Source organism: Teleopsis dalmanni, chromosome 1, assembly GCF_002237135.1.
Source record: "Teleopsis dalmanni isolate 2A chromosome 1, ASM223713v2, whole genome shotgun sequence".
Classification (NCBI taxonomy): Eukaryota; Metazoa; Arthropoda; class Insecta; order Diptera; family Diopsidae; genus Teleopsis; species Teleopsis dalmanni.
Window position 1 is genome coordinate 213969479 of NC_051846.1, and position 15992 is coordinate 213985470.

General features: G+C 32.7%; 1 protein-coding gene across 1 annotated transcript in view; it reads right to left on the reverse strand.

The window, feature by feature from the left end:
- Positions 1–64: 64 nt before the first annotated feature.
- The window catches only part of LOC119667237 (homeotic protein ocelliless-like), a 16681-nt gene continuing 753 nt past the window's right edge, over positions 65–15992 (reverse strand). Inside the window, exons 2-3 of the mRNA XM_038076528.1 lie at positions 15691–15845; positions 65–1892 (exon numbers count right to left, since the gene is read on the reverse strand). Coding sequence (XP_037932456.1) covers positions 789–1892; positions 15691–15845 — 1259 coding nt within the window. The 3' untranslated portion in view covers positions 65–788. The remainder of the gene's footprint in view (positions 1893–15690; positions 15846–15992) is intronic.

The window sequence follows — 15992 nt, forward strand, 5'->3', positions numbered from 1 at the left end:
ATATTATATAATATGTATATTATATATGTATATTATATAATTTATTTTATAATTAAATATTGTAATATTTTTACAAATGCCAATATAATGATATGAATGTTTTGTTTGTTCAGAATTGTTGGGACCTTTATTATATAATTTAAATCTGTTTTCATTGCCGTGCTTCGGAAATCAATAAAAATTGTGGGATTTGGTGTCTAAAATACATCTTGAAATTAAAATTATGAACAATTATTTCTCTTATGAATAAATTATATTTGTTTTGCATTTTACATTTGATTCATTTGCGATTAAACTTAGCCCTGGAGGAGGCTGCATGATTTTTGGAGCAATTATAAATTAAGAATAAAAAATATGTCAGATTTGTTGCTTACAACTGCAGTTTCGGCCCCTTTCAGTTGCAGGTTATTCTTCTTTCCGCCCTTTTCATACTCAATTTCAAACAAATAACCTATAAATAGTTTGTCATTATCACTGATATATTCGTTGATGTTGGCTGCATTTTTAAAACGAGTTTTTAAAGTATTTTAAGTGTATTTACAATCTAATTTCTAAAATGGATTTAATTAAAACAATGTATCTAAAACAAAAAGCTTCGATTGATTAATTGCAGAGCGTGCACTGAAACATTGGATATGTCTTGAAATGATTTCTTTGTCTTCTCTGTAAGTCGTCACTTGACAAACACAATTAATGCAGCAAGTTGAACTGCATCCTCGACTGCAGTCTTGACTTTTTTCAGATTATACCATTTAAGTCTGTTTGCTGCAATACTTTTGCAGCAGATTCTACACCATGTTTACGTATTTATCTTGTGGCGACATGTAGTCCAGACTGTTTTGTGAAAACGCTTGAGCTGAGACAGTACCTGTGAACGAAGGACTTGTGGAGAGTCCAAAGTTGGAAGCACTATAACTGGAGTGGCCCATATTGTAGTTGACTTGATTTTGGTTGCTAAAATACTCCATTTGGGAATAGTAACTAGGAGCTTGGGCATAGTTGTTTGGGTATTGTTGATATTGGTTATGCCAAAAGTTATATGAATCGTGATTTGACATGTAAGCTGAATGGGCGGAATGATGTGCGGACTGAGCCGATTGAGCGGCATGAGCTGCAGCAGCTGCGGATTGTGGTGACATTGGTGTTATTGGTGGAGAAGGTGTTGTGATGCTGGAGCTAGAGTCCATTGGTGTTATATTGCCACCAGCCTGCACTAAGCGAGGATTCGCTGATGCGGCAGTACCATAGATACTGTGGTGGTGAGAGTTAGAACTAATGTCACCACCAGCTTCCTTTATTGTGTCATAAGAACCACGCAATGCATCAGTTGGATAGCCACTACTGATGTGCTCTTTTTTGCAAACGATGCTAACCGGACTAACTGAGGTGGCAGGCGTAGGCAATAATGGAGATGAATTCTGATGTGCTGCAGTAACATTCAGTGATCCGGGATTACCACTGATGGAATTACCAGAACCACTTCCAGACATATGGTGTGCATGTGAATTCATGGACGAGCTTGACGGTGTAGTGGCAGATGTGGATGCGGAAGAATTGAGGAAGGAACTGTGATGCGATTTTATTGATTGAGCTACTGCTGCTGCAGCAGCTGCTGCCGCCGCCGCCGAAGAGTTTCCACTTGAATTATTCCCATTTGATATACTAGCTCCTGAGCTGGATTTGTTGTTGTTATTTGACGATGAATGATGTGAGTTGGACTTGGAAGTGTTGGCTGAGTTGTTGTTGTTGTTGTTGCCGGTAGACGATGAGTTACGTGACGATGCACATGAAGTGGATCCGGAATTAACGTTTTTGGCGCTATTAAGACTACTAGACTGCTGTTGCTGCTGAAGCTGCTGACGACACTTAGCTCGACGGTTTTTGAACCACACCTAAAAAGAAATAGAAAGAATAATTATTAGTTCATTCAAGATGTTCAAGTATAATTGATCCGAAGAATTATATGCTACAAATTGGTAAAAGTTAAATTTTCCCACAGCAATTAATTTTTTATGGCCCTTAAGTGTTTATTTGCCAAATTCAGTTGTCATTTCAACTGGCTCATGCCAGTCACATTCGTTCACATTCGTTCACACTTTACTACCGAGTGAGTTGCTACTCGCCAGATATGACGTCAATGAATAAATTATGGTAGTGATGTGTACACAACACAGCAAGTGTAAAAAGTCACGCGCCCTGCATTTGCATTTATTTGCCTTTACACTTGTGCCCGAGTGTCAAAATAAAGTTGTACAATCAACCCAAAGCTATGCTGAAGAAGATTGCTCCTCTTTGGTAGCAATGTGTTATTTTAAGCAATCGAATACGGTCACACATACCACGTGAAAGCGAAAATTGACTTGATTATACCATGCATATCCGCACATCCGCACATCCCCACAACCAAAATAATACCAAGAAAAACTTCAATAAGGAAATAAAAGATAAGGAATTCACTTATCCTTGTTTGTTATGCTTAAGGGGCTGCAAACAATCCGCAAAGTGCTAACGCCCGTTTCCCATTTCAAATGACAGAAAAAAATAAACCATATACACACACACACATACACGCACACACCAAGCACAAAAATAAAAAAACAAGCTGGAATTTGGTACCCAAATTTTGTTTTTGTGATTTTGTTTGTTTCAATGTGTTTGCAATCACATATACGTTGATGTGGTTGTAAAGTGAGCTTGTGAGTGCATGTGCATCTCTCCACAAGCTCTGAAAATGTTGCGGGGCAATTTGCTTGGAAAAGTGTTGAGTGGGTAAGTAGTGAGTGTTTCGCTGCTAATGGTTTATGTGCTGCTGTTTTTAGTGTAAACATCCGAGCCCCTTTGCAACCCATGCGAATTTAACACTTGCCAGCCAAGTTATTCAACAATCCAGAACCAAGCCAGCGAACACTGAAAAAACAATAACAACGACGTCTGACACTAAATGAAAATATATGCGTGAATCAAATAATGCCTTAGGCCACGAATTCTGGGACCAGTGAAATTCGTACGTCACCAACCGGCGTATGCGTGTGTTCTGCTCTCTGAGGCAACTCATTCAAATCTGAAAAGTTATCGAGGGCGTTTTTTTCGCTTGTGTACAAGAATTATTGAATAGTTGACGCTGCAGTTACCCATAAAAAGAGCATTAAACAAGGCGTATCAAATTTCATTACCGCTACCTCCAGTGCTATTATTTCAACAAAGTAAAACTTAATAAAGGAAATATTCGAAAAGTTAAATTGACATTAGCAAGGGTGCCAAGAATGATTTTAAAATAGGAATTAAATTTCAATTTCAATTTGAATGAACTGATTTAAATTCTCCACCCTCGTACGCTGCCTACCAAATCAAAGAATCGCATTTTTAAAATTTTATTTGAAATCAGTTAATGAAGAGTAAAATTTAATATCTCTTAAATGACACACAAATTCCAGATTGTGTCAGCAAAATATTACAGCCGGAAAGTTCCGATTACCTTCTCGCAGTTGTTCTTTGCCGAAACAAAATCGAATTACACATTAAAGCTAGTTTTTTCAGTATTTAAATTGTGGTATGAATGTGTTCTTATTTTAAATAATTTATTTAATTTATTTTTTGCACTCTTTACACAATTGCGAAAAATTGATATAACATATTAGGTTATCGAGGTATTTTTAACATCGATTTTATCCGTACAGAAACCGTATAAACTGTGCTTCCCGAAATAGAGCCCACACGTTAGTTTTATCTAAATGTGATTCTATATTTTTTTTAAAGATATAAAGTACGTATCATCTAGAACAAATTGTTATTTTTCTAAAAGTATGATTTTAGCAACAATTAATAATTCAATTATAGGCACAATAGCTTTGAAATGTACCCGGTATTACCAAAAACGGATGTATTAGGTTTATCGAGATATTTTTAACATATTTTTAACATTGAGAATAGACGTTCGGAAACTGTATATAAACTGTATAGTTTCATTTAAATCTGTTGCTACAATTTTTATTAAAAGATATATTCCAGATATATACGTATCCTCTGGAACAAATTGTTATTCTTTTAAAAGTGTAATATTAGCTACAATTCATACTTCACTTATAGGTACAATTGCTTTGGAATGTACTCGGTATATATGTCATTACTTCCTAATAGCTTGTGACATATTTGTGACGCTTAACATCGCGAGTAGTAATTTAACATTACAGTATGTCATGGTATGTTGATAAGTAGAATTTCATTAATAGACAAAATCAGTTGATCTGTATGTGATCGTATATATAGATGTATTATATATAGATGTATCGTTAAATGCTGTAAAAAAACAGGCTAAAGATAATAAATGGAGATTTCTAAATTAGTTAATATGAAATTTGTCACTCTTGTTAAAGTAATTTAATTTAATATTTATATTATACAATTAAATTTATTACTAAAAATTTTTATTTAATTTTTAAGATAAGTTAATAAAATATTCATCTAAACTTCCGGCAGACAGTGAAAATGTCATTGCTGTAAACTTTACATATATAATATAATTATTATAAATTTCTTTGTAATACAACATATTTAAGATAAAGTAAAATAAAGATAAATACTACTACTATACTATAGATGCATAGTAATGTATACCTTGAAATGTATATCTTCATTTGAGTTTGGTTATTATTCATAAATTTTTACTGAAATTTTATAGAAAATGGCACAATCTGAAAATTTTTTTATAACTTTTAGTAGGAATCAGAAACAAAAAGTCAAACAAAACATAATTATTTTAATTAATTTTATTTATTAATTAAAATTACATTTATTATATTATATTAACATGTAAATGATAAATTATTTGTAATGTAATTATCTGTGTAAAGAATATTGAAGACATATTTTTTAAAACTCATATTATTTAATATTTAGCTTGAATTTATAGTAGAGGAGCGGTAGGTTATTGATTTAATTCAACTTATTTAGGTATAATGCGACCACAATCGGGAGAATGCTTTAGAGAAATAAATATATATATATGCCTACGCATATATTTGGACTTTATTCAATCCATATTTATAATTTTGTATTTTTGATAGGAAATAAGTAGACGAAGATTAGTGCGTATATAACTGTTGGTAAAAAAGAATAAGTAGGAAAAAAGAATTAGTAGTAGGATCTATCATAAGCAAGTGTTCTTTCATAATAGCATTAAATGAAAGTAGGGTACAAATTGTAGCTAGAGTTAATTGGCAGAGCAACAAAATAATGAACTTTTAAAAATTCTTTATTATTTTGTGGAGATTAATTAACATACATATATTGGAGAAAGATACAAATGAGAAATTATTCAATTGGCTAACGCAATTAAATGTCATTTAGATCTTAGTGATATGCATATATGCAGACCATGGGTCCACCTACTCTTGGTGGCGCACCAACATGTTTGATATTTAGTACATGTTAAAAACTATTAATGTCTGATAAATTTCTTAAACCACATTTAAGACATGATTATATTAAGAGCCGGAGAGTATTAAACCTACCTGCTTTCATTTCTCTGCCCTGATTACTGGAATGAAGTTTCCACATTGCTGTGGAAATCTTCTCCATTCATTCCTAAAAGGTGGTTTTAGTGGATTCAAGTCTCACAAGTATAAAGTAACGCAAAACGGACTTGGTTACAGAGTGGAATAAATGTCATTACATATTAAAAACATTGGTTAAAATTATGATAATTATCAAATTATTTGCGTAAAATGAAAACATAACATATATGATAGACTAAAAGAGTTTTTCTTTATACTAATGCAATAACTTTAATTGATATATTGTTAAATAAATTAATTTTTGTATACAGATAATCAATTTAAAATAAATACTGCATTATAAAAATAATTCTAAGAATGATTTTTTTCTTAAAATTTCATTTGAAATCAGATTATTTCTGAGGTCCTATGCTGTACTAGGAGAGAAGGACGGCGTTAGGTAAGTAATGCAGTAAGTTTAATTGATATTCGATTAAATAAATTAATTTTTGTATAGTGATAAGCAATTTATAATAAATTTGTATTATAAAAATAATTCTAAGAACCAGATTTTTTTCTTAAAATTTCATTTGAAATAAGATTACTTGTTTCAGGTGAGGTTTCAATTTATTGATTCACTTACTACTTCACTTACTGCAATGATGCAATTTATCTTACCAAAGTAAAATATAAATTTAAACATATTAAAAATTGTAATATCTTTGATAGAGAATAAGAATAATATCTTATTGTAGAAATTGAAATAGAAGTGTTAACGTTAACGCCTTGTTATCCTTAATCATTTTCGACTATTTAAACTATTGAAGGATACACTCAGCGATACTATACAATGTTTGAATTGCGTATATCTTTGTAAATTTACATTTAGCGTAGAGCTGGGCAGATAAATTCAATAAACAGTTTTATTGCCTGTTCCGTAAGATTATACATTCCCATGAGCCTTTTCCGTATGTGCATTACCGCAGGGCATTCTAACAGTATATGTGTGGCCGATTCCTCATTCTCTTCACAGAATCTACAGTTTGCATCAGTATGTGTACTCAGTGGTATTTTAGTTTACAGTGCCCTGTTAGGATTCCTTGTTATAGGTACCAATAAGTGATTTAAATTGTGTTAATTCTGGTATATTATTCCAGTAATCCTTTTTATTCTGGTTCTCCTTTATTTTTATGAGAGAAAGGACCGTACTATGTCTTAGACCATAATAAGTTCCGGCTCCATCATCGGTGTTTCTGCTTCTTTTCTGGCTAGTTCGTCTGCGTATTCGTTTCCGCGTACGACAATATGTTCCGGTACTCAGAGAATTGACACTTGATTTGATTCGCCAAGCTCTATCTTAACACAATTTTTGGAGGAATACGTCGAAAACGAACACGTGTTTATTAAATTACTTCCTGATGTAACTTTGTTTTGCTTAGATAACATCATTTAGTCAGCATGGCATTGATTGGTAACAGTCGATATATATTGGCGTAATAAAAACAAACCTATTATTTTTCCAATAGCTGGCTTTAGATATCTGTGTCCCGCGTTGTATAAATCTGATCGGGTTATGTTACATGGCATTAGAATGATGGGATTGCGTGCTAAAAAATCTTTTTTGATAGTTTAGTTTGTTGAGAGCGCGTCAAAAATGGACACTAGCAAAGAGAAAATACGCAATATTTTACAGTTTTTCTTTATAAAGTGAAAACGTAAGCCAGTCGGCTGAAAATATGAGTAGTGTTTATGGTCCGCTTATACTGTAATCATGCTCAATTTTGGTTTCGCTTATTCTGTTCCGGTAATTTCGATTTTAAAGATACACCACGCACTGGAAGGCCAAATAATGGGAATTGTCGAGTTCAACCGTGATGTTAGCCTCGTCATGTTGCGATTGCTTTAAGCTTAAGATTACATAAAAAACCGTTTGGAACCATTTGAATAAGGCTGAATACAAAAAGATACTCGATGTATGAGTGCCACACGATTTAACGCAAAAAAATCTCATGGACTGAATTTCCATCTACGAATCTCTGAAGAATCGCAACGAAATCGACCCATGTTTATAGCAGTCGTGGTCGTGGTCGAATCGCGTTGAGCCGGCTGAAATGGTTTCAGGTTCAGGGTTCAATGGTTCAGGATTGACGACCCAGAAAGTTTTCCTTTGTGTTTGATGGGATTGATAGAGAATCATCTACAACGAGCTGCTCCCCTAAGGCAAAACTCTTAGGTCGAAACTGTACTGCCCGCCGGAATAATTGGACGTCTGAAGGAAAACATCGCCCAGAAACTTCCTCCTTTCGGCAATAGTAGAGGAATTGTGTTCCAGCAGGACAACGCCAAGAGACACACATCGATAATGACTCTCCAAAAGCTCCGGGAATTTGGTTGGGAAGTTGTTATGCATCCACTTTATAATCCAGACGTAGCACCAAGTGATTACCAACTGTTTCTGTCCAAAATTCGCTTTAATAGAGACTTGTGAAAATTGAGTGTCTCAATTTTTTGCCAATAGGGAGAAGGACTTCTATGAGAGAAGTATAATGAAAATACTTTCAAAATTGCAACAAGTTATTAAACAAAACGGCGCATATTTGACCTAACTATGGTTACAATTTCATGAAAAAATAATGCAGTTCTTTTCTAATTATGCTAAATAAGCCTTTAATTTCATGAAAAAATAATGATATTATTTTTACTAGACCTATTTATAAATTCGAAGTGGGTAGGAATTGGACTTTTTATATTAAGCGACGTCGTAGTAACTAGTGGAGCGGGTGCTGTTAGTTAAGATACTACGGTCATCAATGCTAGATGTATAATAGAACACTTTTTTGTTTATACAAAAGAATATATTATAAGGCGACTTTCTTGCTTTCCTAATAATTTATATAACCATTTCATTTAGCTATATGAATGCGTTTAGTAGGCAGTGCAAGATGCACTCTGTTGGCTATGTAAAATACGTTTCAAACCTTTTGGTATTAATGAGACGTGGAATTACTTTGTATTAATATATTTTTCCTTTTAAATTAATTTTAAAATCTAATTAAAAGCCAATAGTGAATTCAATGAAATTATACAAAATTTGAAATTTTCTTCAACTGTTATAAAAAAAATTTAAAAAAATATTCTGCATAGATGCATTATGCATTATCTGTGTGCTCATAATTTTAAAGAATTTTTTTGAAGTTCATTTCATTTTTTATCAGTTTCAAATAGAGCAAAAAACGCAAAGCATTGATTGAATATTTTCGTTTTGTGTGCTCGCTCGACCGATCGGTAAGTAGAAACGTTAATCCCGGACTGGGAAAATTAATTTTTGGAACATCTGTAAATTTCAGTTACTTTTTCATACGCAACGATTTCGTTACCTTCACTGAAAACGCGTATTACGAGCAATTGACGAAAAATGTGACAATGAGACAAGCAATGGGTGTGCTGCCTCGGTTGCTACTGCATGCATAAAGAGTTAAATACAAAGCAAATAGTAAATTCGATTTATATACTATAAACTCACAAAGGAAAAGAAAACACAAACACACACTCACACACACACACTTCAGTGCTGTCACTCAACAGATGCAAGTTAATGTGTATATATATACATGTATGCGAATATAAGGTGAAGACTTCTACCATACGAACCGAATGGTAGTCACGGTTTCAATCGGTTACAGTTTCGAAATCCAACCCTCCGTTCTTCTTGGTGACGCACTGTAGCAGCATTGTCGCTGCCGTCCGATGGACTTGGGGATACAAAGCGTAAACTGTTGTAAGCGCGTTAGTAAAGCAGGATTCTGAAGTCGTGACTGCAACGCTGACAAATAATTCAAAGCAAAAAAAAACAACCATTATCGTCATCATAAATGTGATTTGATTTATTTTATTTCCGTTTGAGTTGGTGTGTTTGGCAAACTTCTTTCTGGAGTTTACGCTCTGTGCGGTGTCCTTATTTGAGGGCAAATCAAAACATTAGGGCGTAAATGTTTGTTCTGTTCTGGTGCAGATAAGCTGTGGAAAATTATTACATCGTTTGTATTGGTTGATAGTGCGTACGAGCGTTTCGCTTGTGTTAAGAAAGCCGTAGAGAGGGGAGAAAATATCAAAAATAAAAATGTCGAAGATATACATCTACTAATTAATTTTATTTGAAATTGGGCGGGAGTAAGGGTTACAACATAATTTTTGAGTATTAAATAGCTATATTTGTGTTAGTGATATTAAACGATAGTGTTTCGACTGCAGATCTAAAAATAGAAATCTAAAATGTAACTTATATTAGAAACGTTAGGAAGGTATAGTGCATTGGTACTGAAAATACTAATAGTAGTGACTTATTAACGTAAACTGCTGAACTGTGGCGTATTTGAAAGGTAATGGGATATACTATATAATATATATAATATACTATAATATACAATATAATCTAAAGATAATTAAAACTATACAGTTCTAATATTTCTGTTTTTTGTATGTATAGATTTTGATATTAACTAGATATTTTGATTATAGAACATTATACTATATTCACACAGCAAAATTTCCTTATTTTCGTAAAAATGAAATTAAGTTAATTTTGAAAGTGTTCATACTGCCCCAAATTAAGGGAATCATGTGTTTTTTGTTTATAAATCGAAAGTTAAAAATTACATGCTCCAAACACCATTTCTGTCTGGGAAATTTTAAAAGTTGATTATTATAACTATAAACGATGGCATTCAGTAGTTTTATTAGCTTTAGTGGGTTTGATGTATGTAAATTATCATTTTTCACTCTATTTCAAATAAATAACAGTTACAGTTCTTTTTCTATATTTAAATTTTAAAATTTGCACTACTTTCAAAATATTTCCCGGTTTTTTTAAAGTCAACTGTCACTGACATTTATTTTAAAAAAATGTCACTTTTTCGTTATCTTAACATTATCTTTTGCTTAAAATTTATCTAACTTATAGTTTCATTTAAAATGTTCCTTAATTTCAGCCTTCGTTTTTTAAATACAAAATTTAGTTTTGAGGTTAGAACGAAATTAAGTCCATTTTCCATTTCGTTCTAACCTTAAAATTGAGTTTTATATAGAAAAAAAACAACTTAATGTCGTTAAAACGAAGATGAAAATAAGATTTTTGCGAAATTAAGGCATGTCTGAAAAAAGTATTAATAACATTGGAAAAAATTTCAAAAATAAATACGAAAAAAGCAATTATAGTAGAGTTAGTTATAGATTTTCAAACAAAGAGTTTTTAAATGAAGTTCGGAAAATAATACCAATATAAATATCACTTTTTATATACATATTAATGTATATATAAATACAAAAACTGGTTACTCTCATTAGATGATAGGAATAATAGTTGGCATTAATAATCGACAAGATTTGATAACTTCTATTAATAGATATATATCACAGGAAGTTCAGTTTTCATAATCAATCTTAAAAGATTCAAATGTACTTTTATTGTATCTGTGACTTTAGAAGACAACGAAACTCTAGGGCACTTGTCACATTAAAACCACTTCTTAACTAGTAAATTAAGATAGTCTACAGATGTAGAAACAAACAGTTGTTTGGCAGAATGTAGTAAATCAGATTATGCAATAACTAATTAAAAATGTTTTTCACCGGATATGCACACTATGCTGCGGGCCTTTAGTTGATATGGGTATTTTGATTTTTGAAGGTAATATTAAGAAAATGACTTAAAAATTATGCTAGCTATTTATTTGACATTGATAAATGTAATTACCATCAACATACAACTTAATCATAATATTGTTTTAAACAATTTTTTCTATTACTTATATTTTTAGTTGCAATTGCAGAAAAGTTGTTAGATAAGAATTGAACTAAATTAAGCAAAATACTAAATTGCACTCTAATAGCCGACAAATGTCATACTAACTGCAATAATTGTACTTACTATTACTATTATTAAAAGAAGGTATCATGCACTGCGACCTAAAAGATCAATTGAGCCCCTTAGTCGGATTAGAGTGTTTCTCCAAGTCCGATTTCTTTAATGAAAGACTGTATAGAGCCTATCTTTCCTAGTCTTGAATCCTTATGATCCATCTTCCTAGGTGTTTCTCCCGCTTGTGCATTAGTGTCGGGCACTCCCCAAGCACATGTTATGCAGTTTCTCTTTCTTCTCTACAGTATCTGCAGTGCAAGTTGGATTGAATGCCTAACTTAGATAGGTGATTACTCAATCTATAGTGACCCGGTCAATAATAGTTGCACTTAGTGTTAAATTGTGGTTTAATTAGTTGTGATTCCATTTTGGTACTTCAAGCGGGGTTTCAACAAATCAATTTGATAGTTTTTATGTCTTGCTATATAAAATATATTTTGTGTACAAATTTCTTTGTTTGTTAAGAAAATTCTGGTTATTTCAAAGATATTAACAGCAAAAGTATCACTTTTTCCAGCATTATTAATTTCATTTAATATATAATATAAACATTTATTTAATATGTAAATATTGATCCTTAAATGCAAAGATTAATTCCAAAAATATGATTTTATGAAAGATAATGAAACAAAATCGTGATTTTGCACGATGTCAATTGTTCTCAATGTTGCGTAAGAATATATCAAATTCCGCAAGGAGCAACCCACGTCATGCCAACATTAAAGTATCTACTCTTCTTTCACAGACAGCACAACGGAGACGACTTATACTTACAACAATTTCAGATCTCATGGCGATTTAACAAGCAGCTCAAAAAATTAGAAAAATAGATGATCTTATCCGCGTTGTTACAATATCATATTCCTGGTCTAACACTTATTACAGGTAAAAAGCCAATTTTTATAAAACATCTATCGATATATTATATTTGCGCTATATCGCAAAAGAATACTGTTTTGTTAACAGTTTTAATATAAACAGTTAAAATGACATTAGATATATACCATTTGGCGATGTTAATGCCCTCTAGTTTATTTTTTCTATAAGAGGTTTCTTCAACGAAACCGAAATGCAAAACACTTAGGTTTTCACTTGAAGAAACGCTTAAAAAGAAATAATATCATTTACTTAAGTACATGATTGCAAGTGATTGTGGATAGAACTGATAAAATCTATGTATTAGTTGAATTCTGCAATACAATCCAACAAATAAATTCGTAGCAAGAAACTAATGATATCCCATCAACTCTGCACGGTATATTGATTATCCACGGTTATCCAATTCTTAGCGCCAGCCCAGCGGCGGCTGAACAGATTTAAATGTAATTAACTTGCAGTTATAATAAAATCTTTTTAAAATATTATATTTTAATTAATCGTTATCATACAGTAAAATTTATATTATGTTGAAGCTATTTGAGACAGTGCACCTTGACTAGATTTTTGTTTATCACTTCATCACTCTAAGCAATAATTGACCTCAGATCTGCATACCTTCGCGAGGAGCCTGTAACCATTCTGAGATTTGATAACGCGGTGTTGATAAGTCTGTCAGTTTTCGCAAATAATTTCAGGGCTCTATCCTTTATGTATTTTTTGATGGGATAAATCTTGAAGTCCCTGAGGATGTCATTCGTACCTAATCTACCATGGTACTTTGAAAAGTCTTTGCAGAGCGTGGCTTTGTGCAATTTCTAGCTGGCGAATAGTAGTGTTTGAAGTTTTGCTAAACGCTACACATCCATATAGAAGTGACAGACGAGTTATTTGGTTTTATATCAGTTTCCTGTTCTTAGCATTGAGATTTTCATTTCTGAATTTATAAAGTACCAAACTAATAAATTTAAAAAATTTTTTAAACAACAATGAAGTCATAAGTTGGTAATAGCTAATGACTTAAAAGATTCATTATTGGTAATGAGCGAAGACATTTGGAATTGAATCGAAGTACACACTTAAATTACTTTGCAAATTGCATACTTGTTGTTGTGAACTATTGCAGTTGTTGGATGGCTACTTGTCTTAAAAAGTTTATAAAGAACATTGACCGATTTGCCGCTCTCGAACGAAAATAGTTAGCAGACGAAATACAATATTCCAATAAAGAAAAATATATTTCTTGAAAAACAAATAGAAGAAGCATAGCATACGAAGGATACCATAAAGTGACAGCGGCTAGCTCGTCTGTGGGCATTGAATGAACGAATATTTTGAGTTGCACTCTCACTCCAGTCACAGGTAATCGATCGATTTCGACTGCTTGATTGCACTTAAGCAATGTCCTGTCCTATTCACGCGCTGGAACGTGTCGTTTTTCAGTTTGAGTTCAGTTCGTAGTGTTACGGTCGTATTGATTGCGATTGTTTCAACAAATTTAAAGAATTTTGTCCATGCGACAATTGGAATGGCTTCCCATTGCTTTTTAACATCCAAAGAACACGTTCATATCCAATTCCATGTTAACTATTGGTTTGAATTTTTATTGTTTCAATTGTTTCTTATACTTGCATTCATATTCAATGTCACGTCCTTAAATTACAAATTATCGATTTTCGCAAATTTCATTTCCATATCTTTTCTGCTTATTTCTAAATTTAAACTGATTCCTATATGCGTTCGAAGTAGATGTAGATGTGCATTTATGTGTCGGTTCAGTTGGTGCAGTTCAAATCAACTTCTTGGCGGCTGTGTTTACAGAAATCATTACAGCTAAAACCTAAAATACATCTATTATTATTTTGTTTTGCTTGTCATGTTCAATTGATGGACAAACTTAGTGATTCCAGGCATATTCTTACAGCGTTCAGTTGACATCTCAATTCACATTATTTTTCCATTTTATCTCTTTGAAATCAGTACTCTTAGTCACATGATACCTATATATGTATGCGGCAGGCAATAGTGCAAAAAGGACATTTTTTGCTTCAAGCTATATGCATTTTCACAGGACTGCGTTTTTTTCTTTATTTGCGAGTAGCTGTAGCTGATAATTTTGTATTGTTGCTCTTTTGCTGTTGAATAATTTGGCCAACGGCGAAAGGCAGTCAGTCATATGAGGCTAGAAAAATATTAAGGATACCGCTCGCTTCTGTTATTCGGAATAATTATGTCATTGTGGTGTGTTACATTTCGCTAAGAGCCAGGAACAATGCCAGGAAAAGCAAATAAAAATCTAAATAAATCACAGCAAACACACCTAAGTAAACAAGAATGATATTGCAGACAAATCTTACGCACATTGGCAACAACCAATTTAAGTAAAACAATAACAATAACAATAACAACGAAAACAGTAGTTGCCAGTATTTATTTGAAATTTCCCAATCCCTTTCGTTCTGGGTGCCCATCTCGTCCGGTACTTTCCTAAAATATTTTCATATCATGTTCAAAATTTGTCATCGAGTTGTGCAAACAAATCCGTTAATAGAGGGTAACTCGTCGTCTTTGCCATTGTGCTCTGTTGCCGAGTTCGTCAGAATGTTGCATTCATTTCATGTTAGTTTGTGACACACCAGCAATGTTTGCTTAAGCAGCAGAGATATTTACCACTGCAGCCGTGTAAGCGCAGTAAGCAAGTTAAGTTGTTAACAGTTCCCGCCGCTAGCCAAAAGTGATAACGCGTAATCGCTTAGAAGCACACATGTCCATATGCTGTTGTCAACTTTGGAAGCAAACTTTGTTTGCACTTTGGATTTGAGGATTTTGCTATTATCCTAATTGTTGATAAATGTTCGCATTTAACAGCGCGAGGATAATTTCTTGGCAACATTACGTCTGTTTCTGTTACATTAGCAACTGTTTTTGCGCTTTAGAGACTATCGAGAAACTGAATCTACTGCAGGTTCAAATGACTGTTATCAGATTAAAAATTGTCTTGTCTGAATATTCAGAATAATTGTCTGAATAATCTGTACCCAATTTCATGTAAGTTATAAAGAAAAAATAATAATGGTGAATAAACAGTAAATAGCGGAATACAGTACAGTAACAAATTTTTTGAAACTAATTAGTAGTCTCTTATTACAGACATTTTATAATTTCAATTTTTTTGTTTTTATCGCAACAAAACAATAGGTACCTAGAACGCATATCGCCAATAAAAGTTACCGCCCCAAAAAGGCTTGCACCTGGGTATAGTACCCATATTGCCCTGAGGATGGTATATTCTTGACTACAGGTATAGCAGAAAAAATATCTAGTGGTTGCTGTTAAAGGTTGAAGGTTGAAGGCTTCAACACTGAAGATTTCAAAAAAACTGTTTTTTTTTTGGTTTTCCCTTACCTGTACTCTTGACTCTGGTAAATTGATTTTAAGTGCCACTTCTTCACGCATGAATATATCAGGATAGCGAGTTTTGCCAAAAAGTGCCTCAAGAACGTCCAGTTGTGCCCTCGTGAATGTAGTTCTTTCGCGCCGTTGTTTCCTGGTGTTCACACCTGCAATAATGGAATGATGTAAGTAACTATAAGCAATAATTTGTTGCCTAACAATGCAGTGAAATCGAATGTTATGATAATGGATTCATTTTATCTTATTTGAATACACAGCATTCATTGTCAATATGTGTAAATGATTTTAAGTTT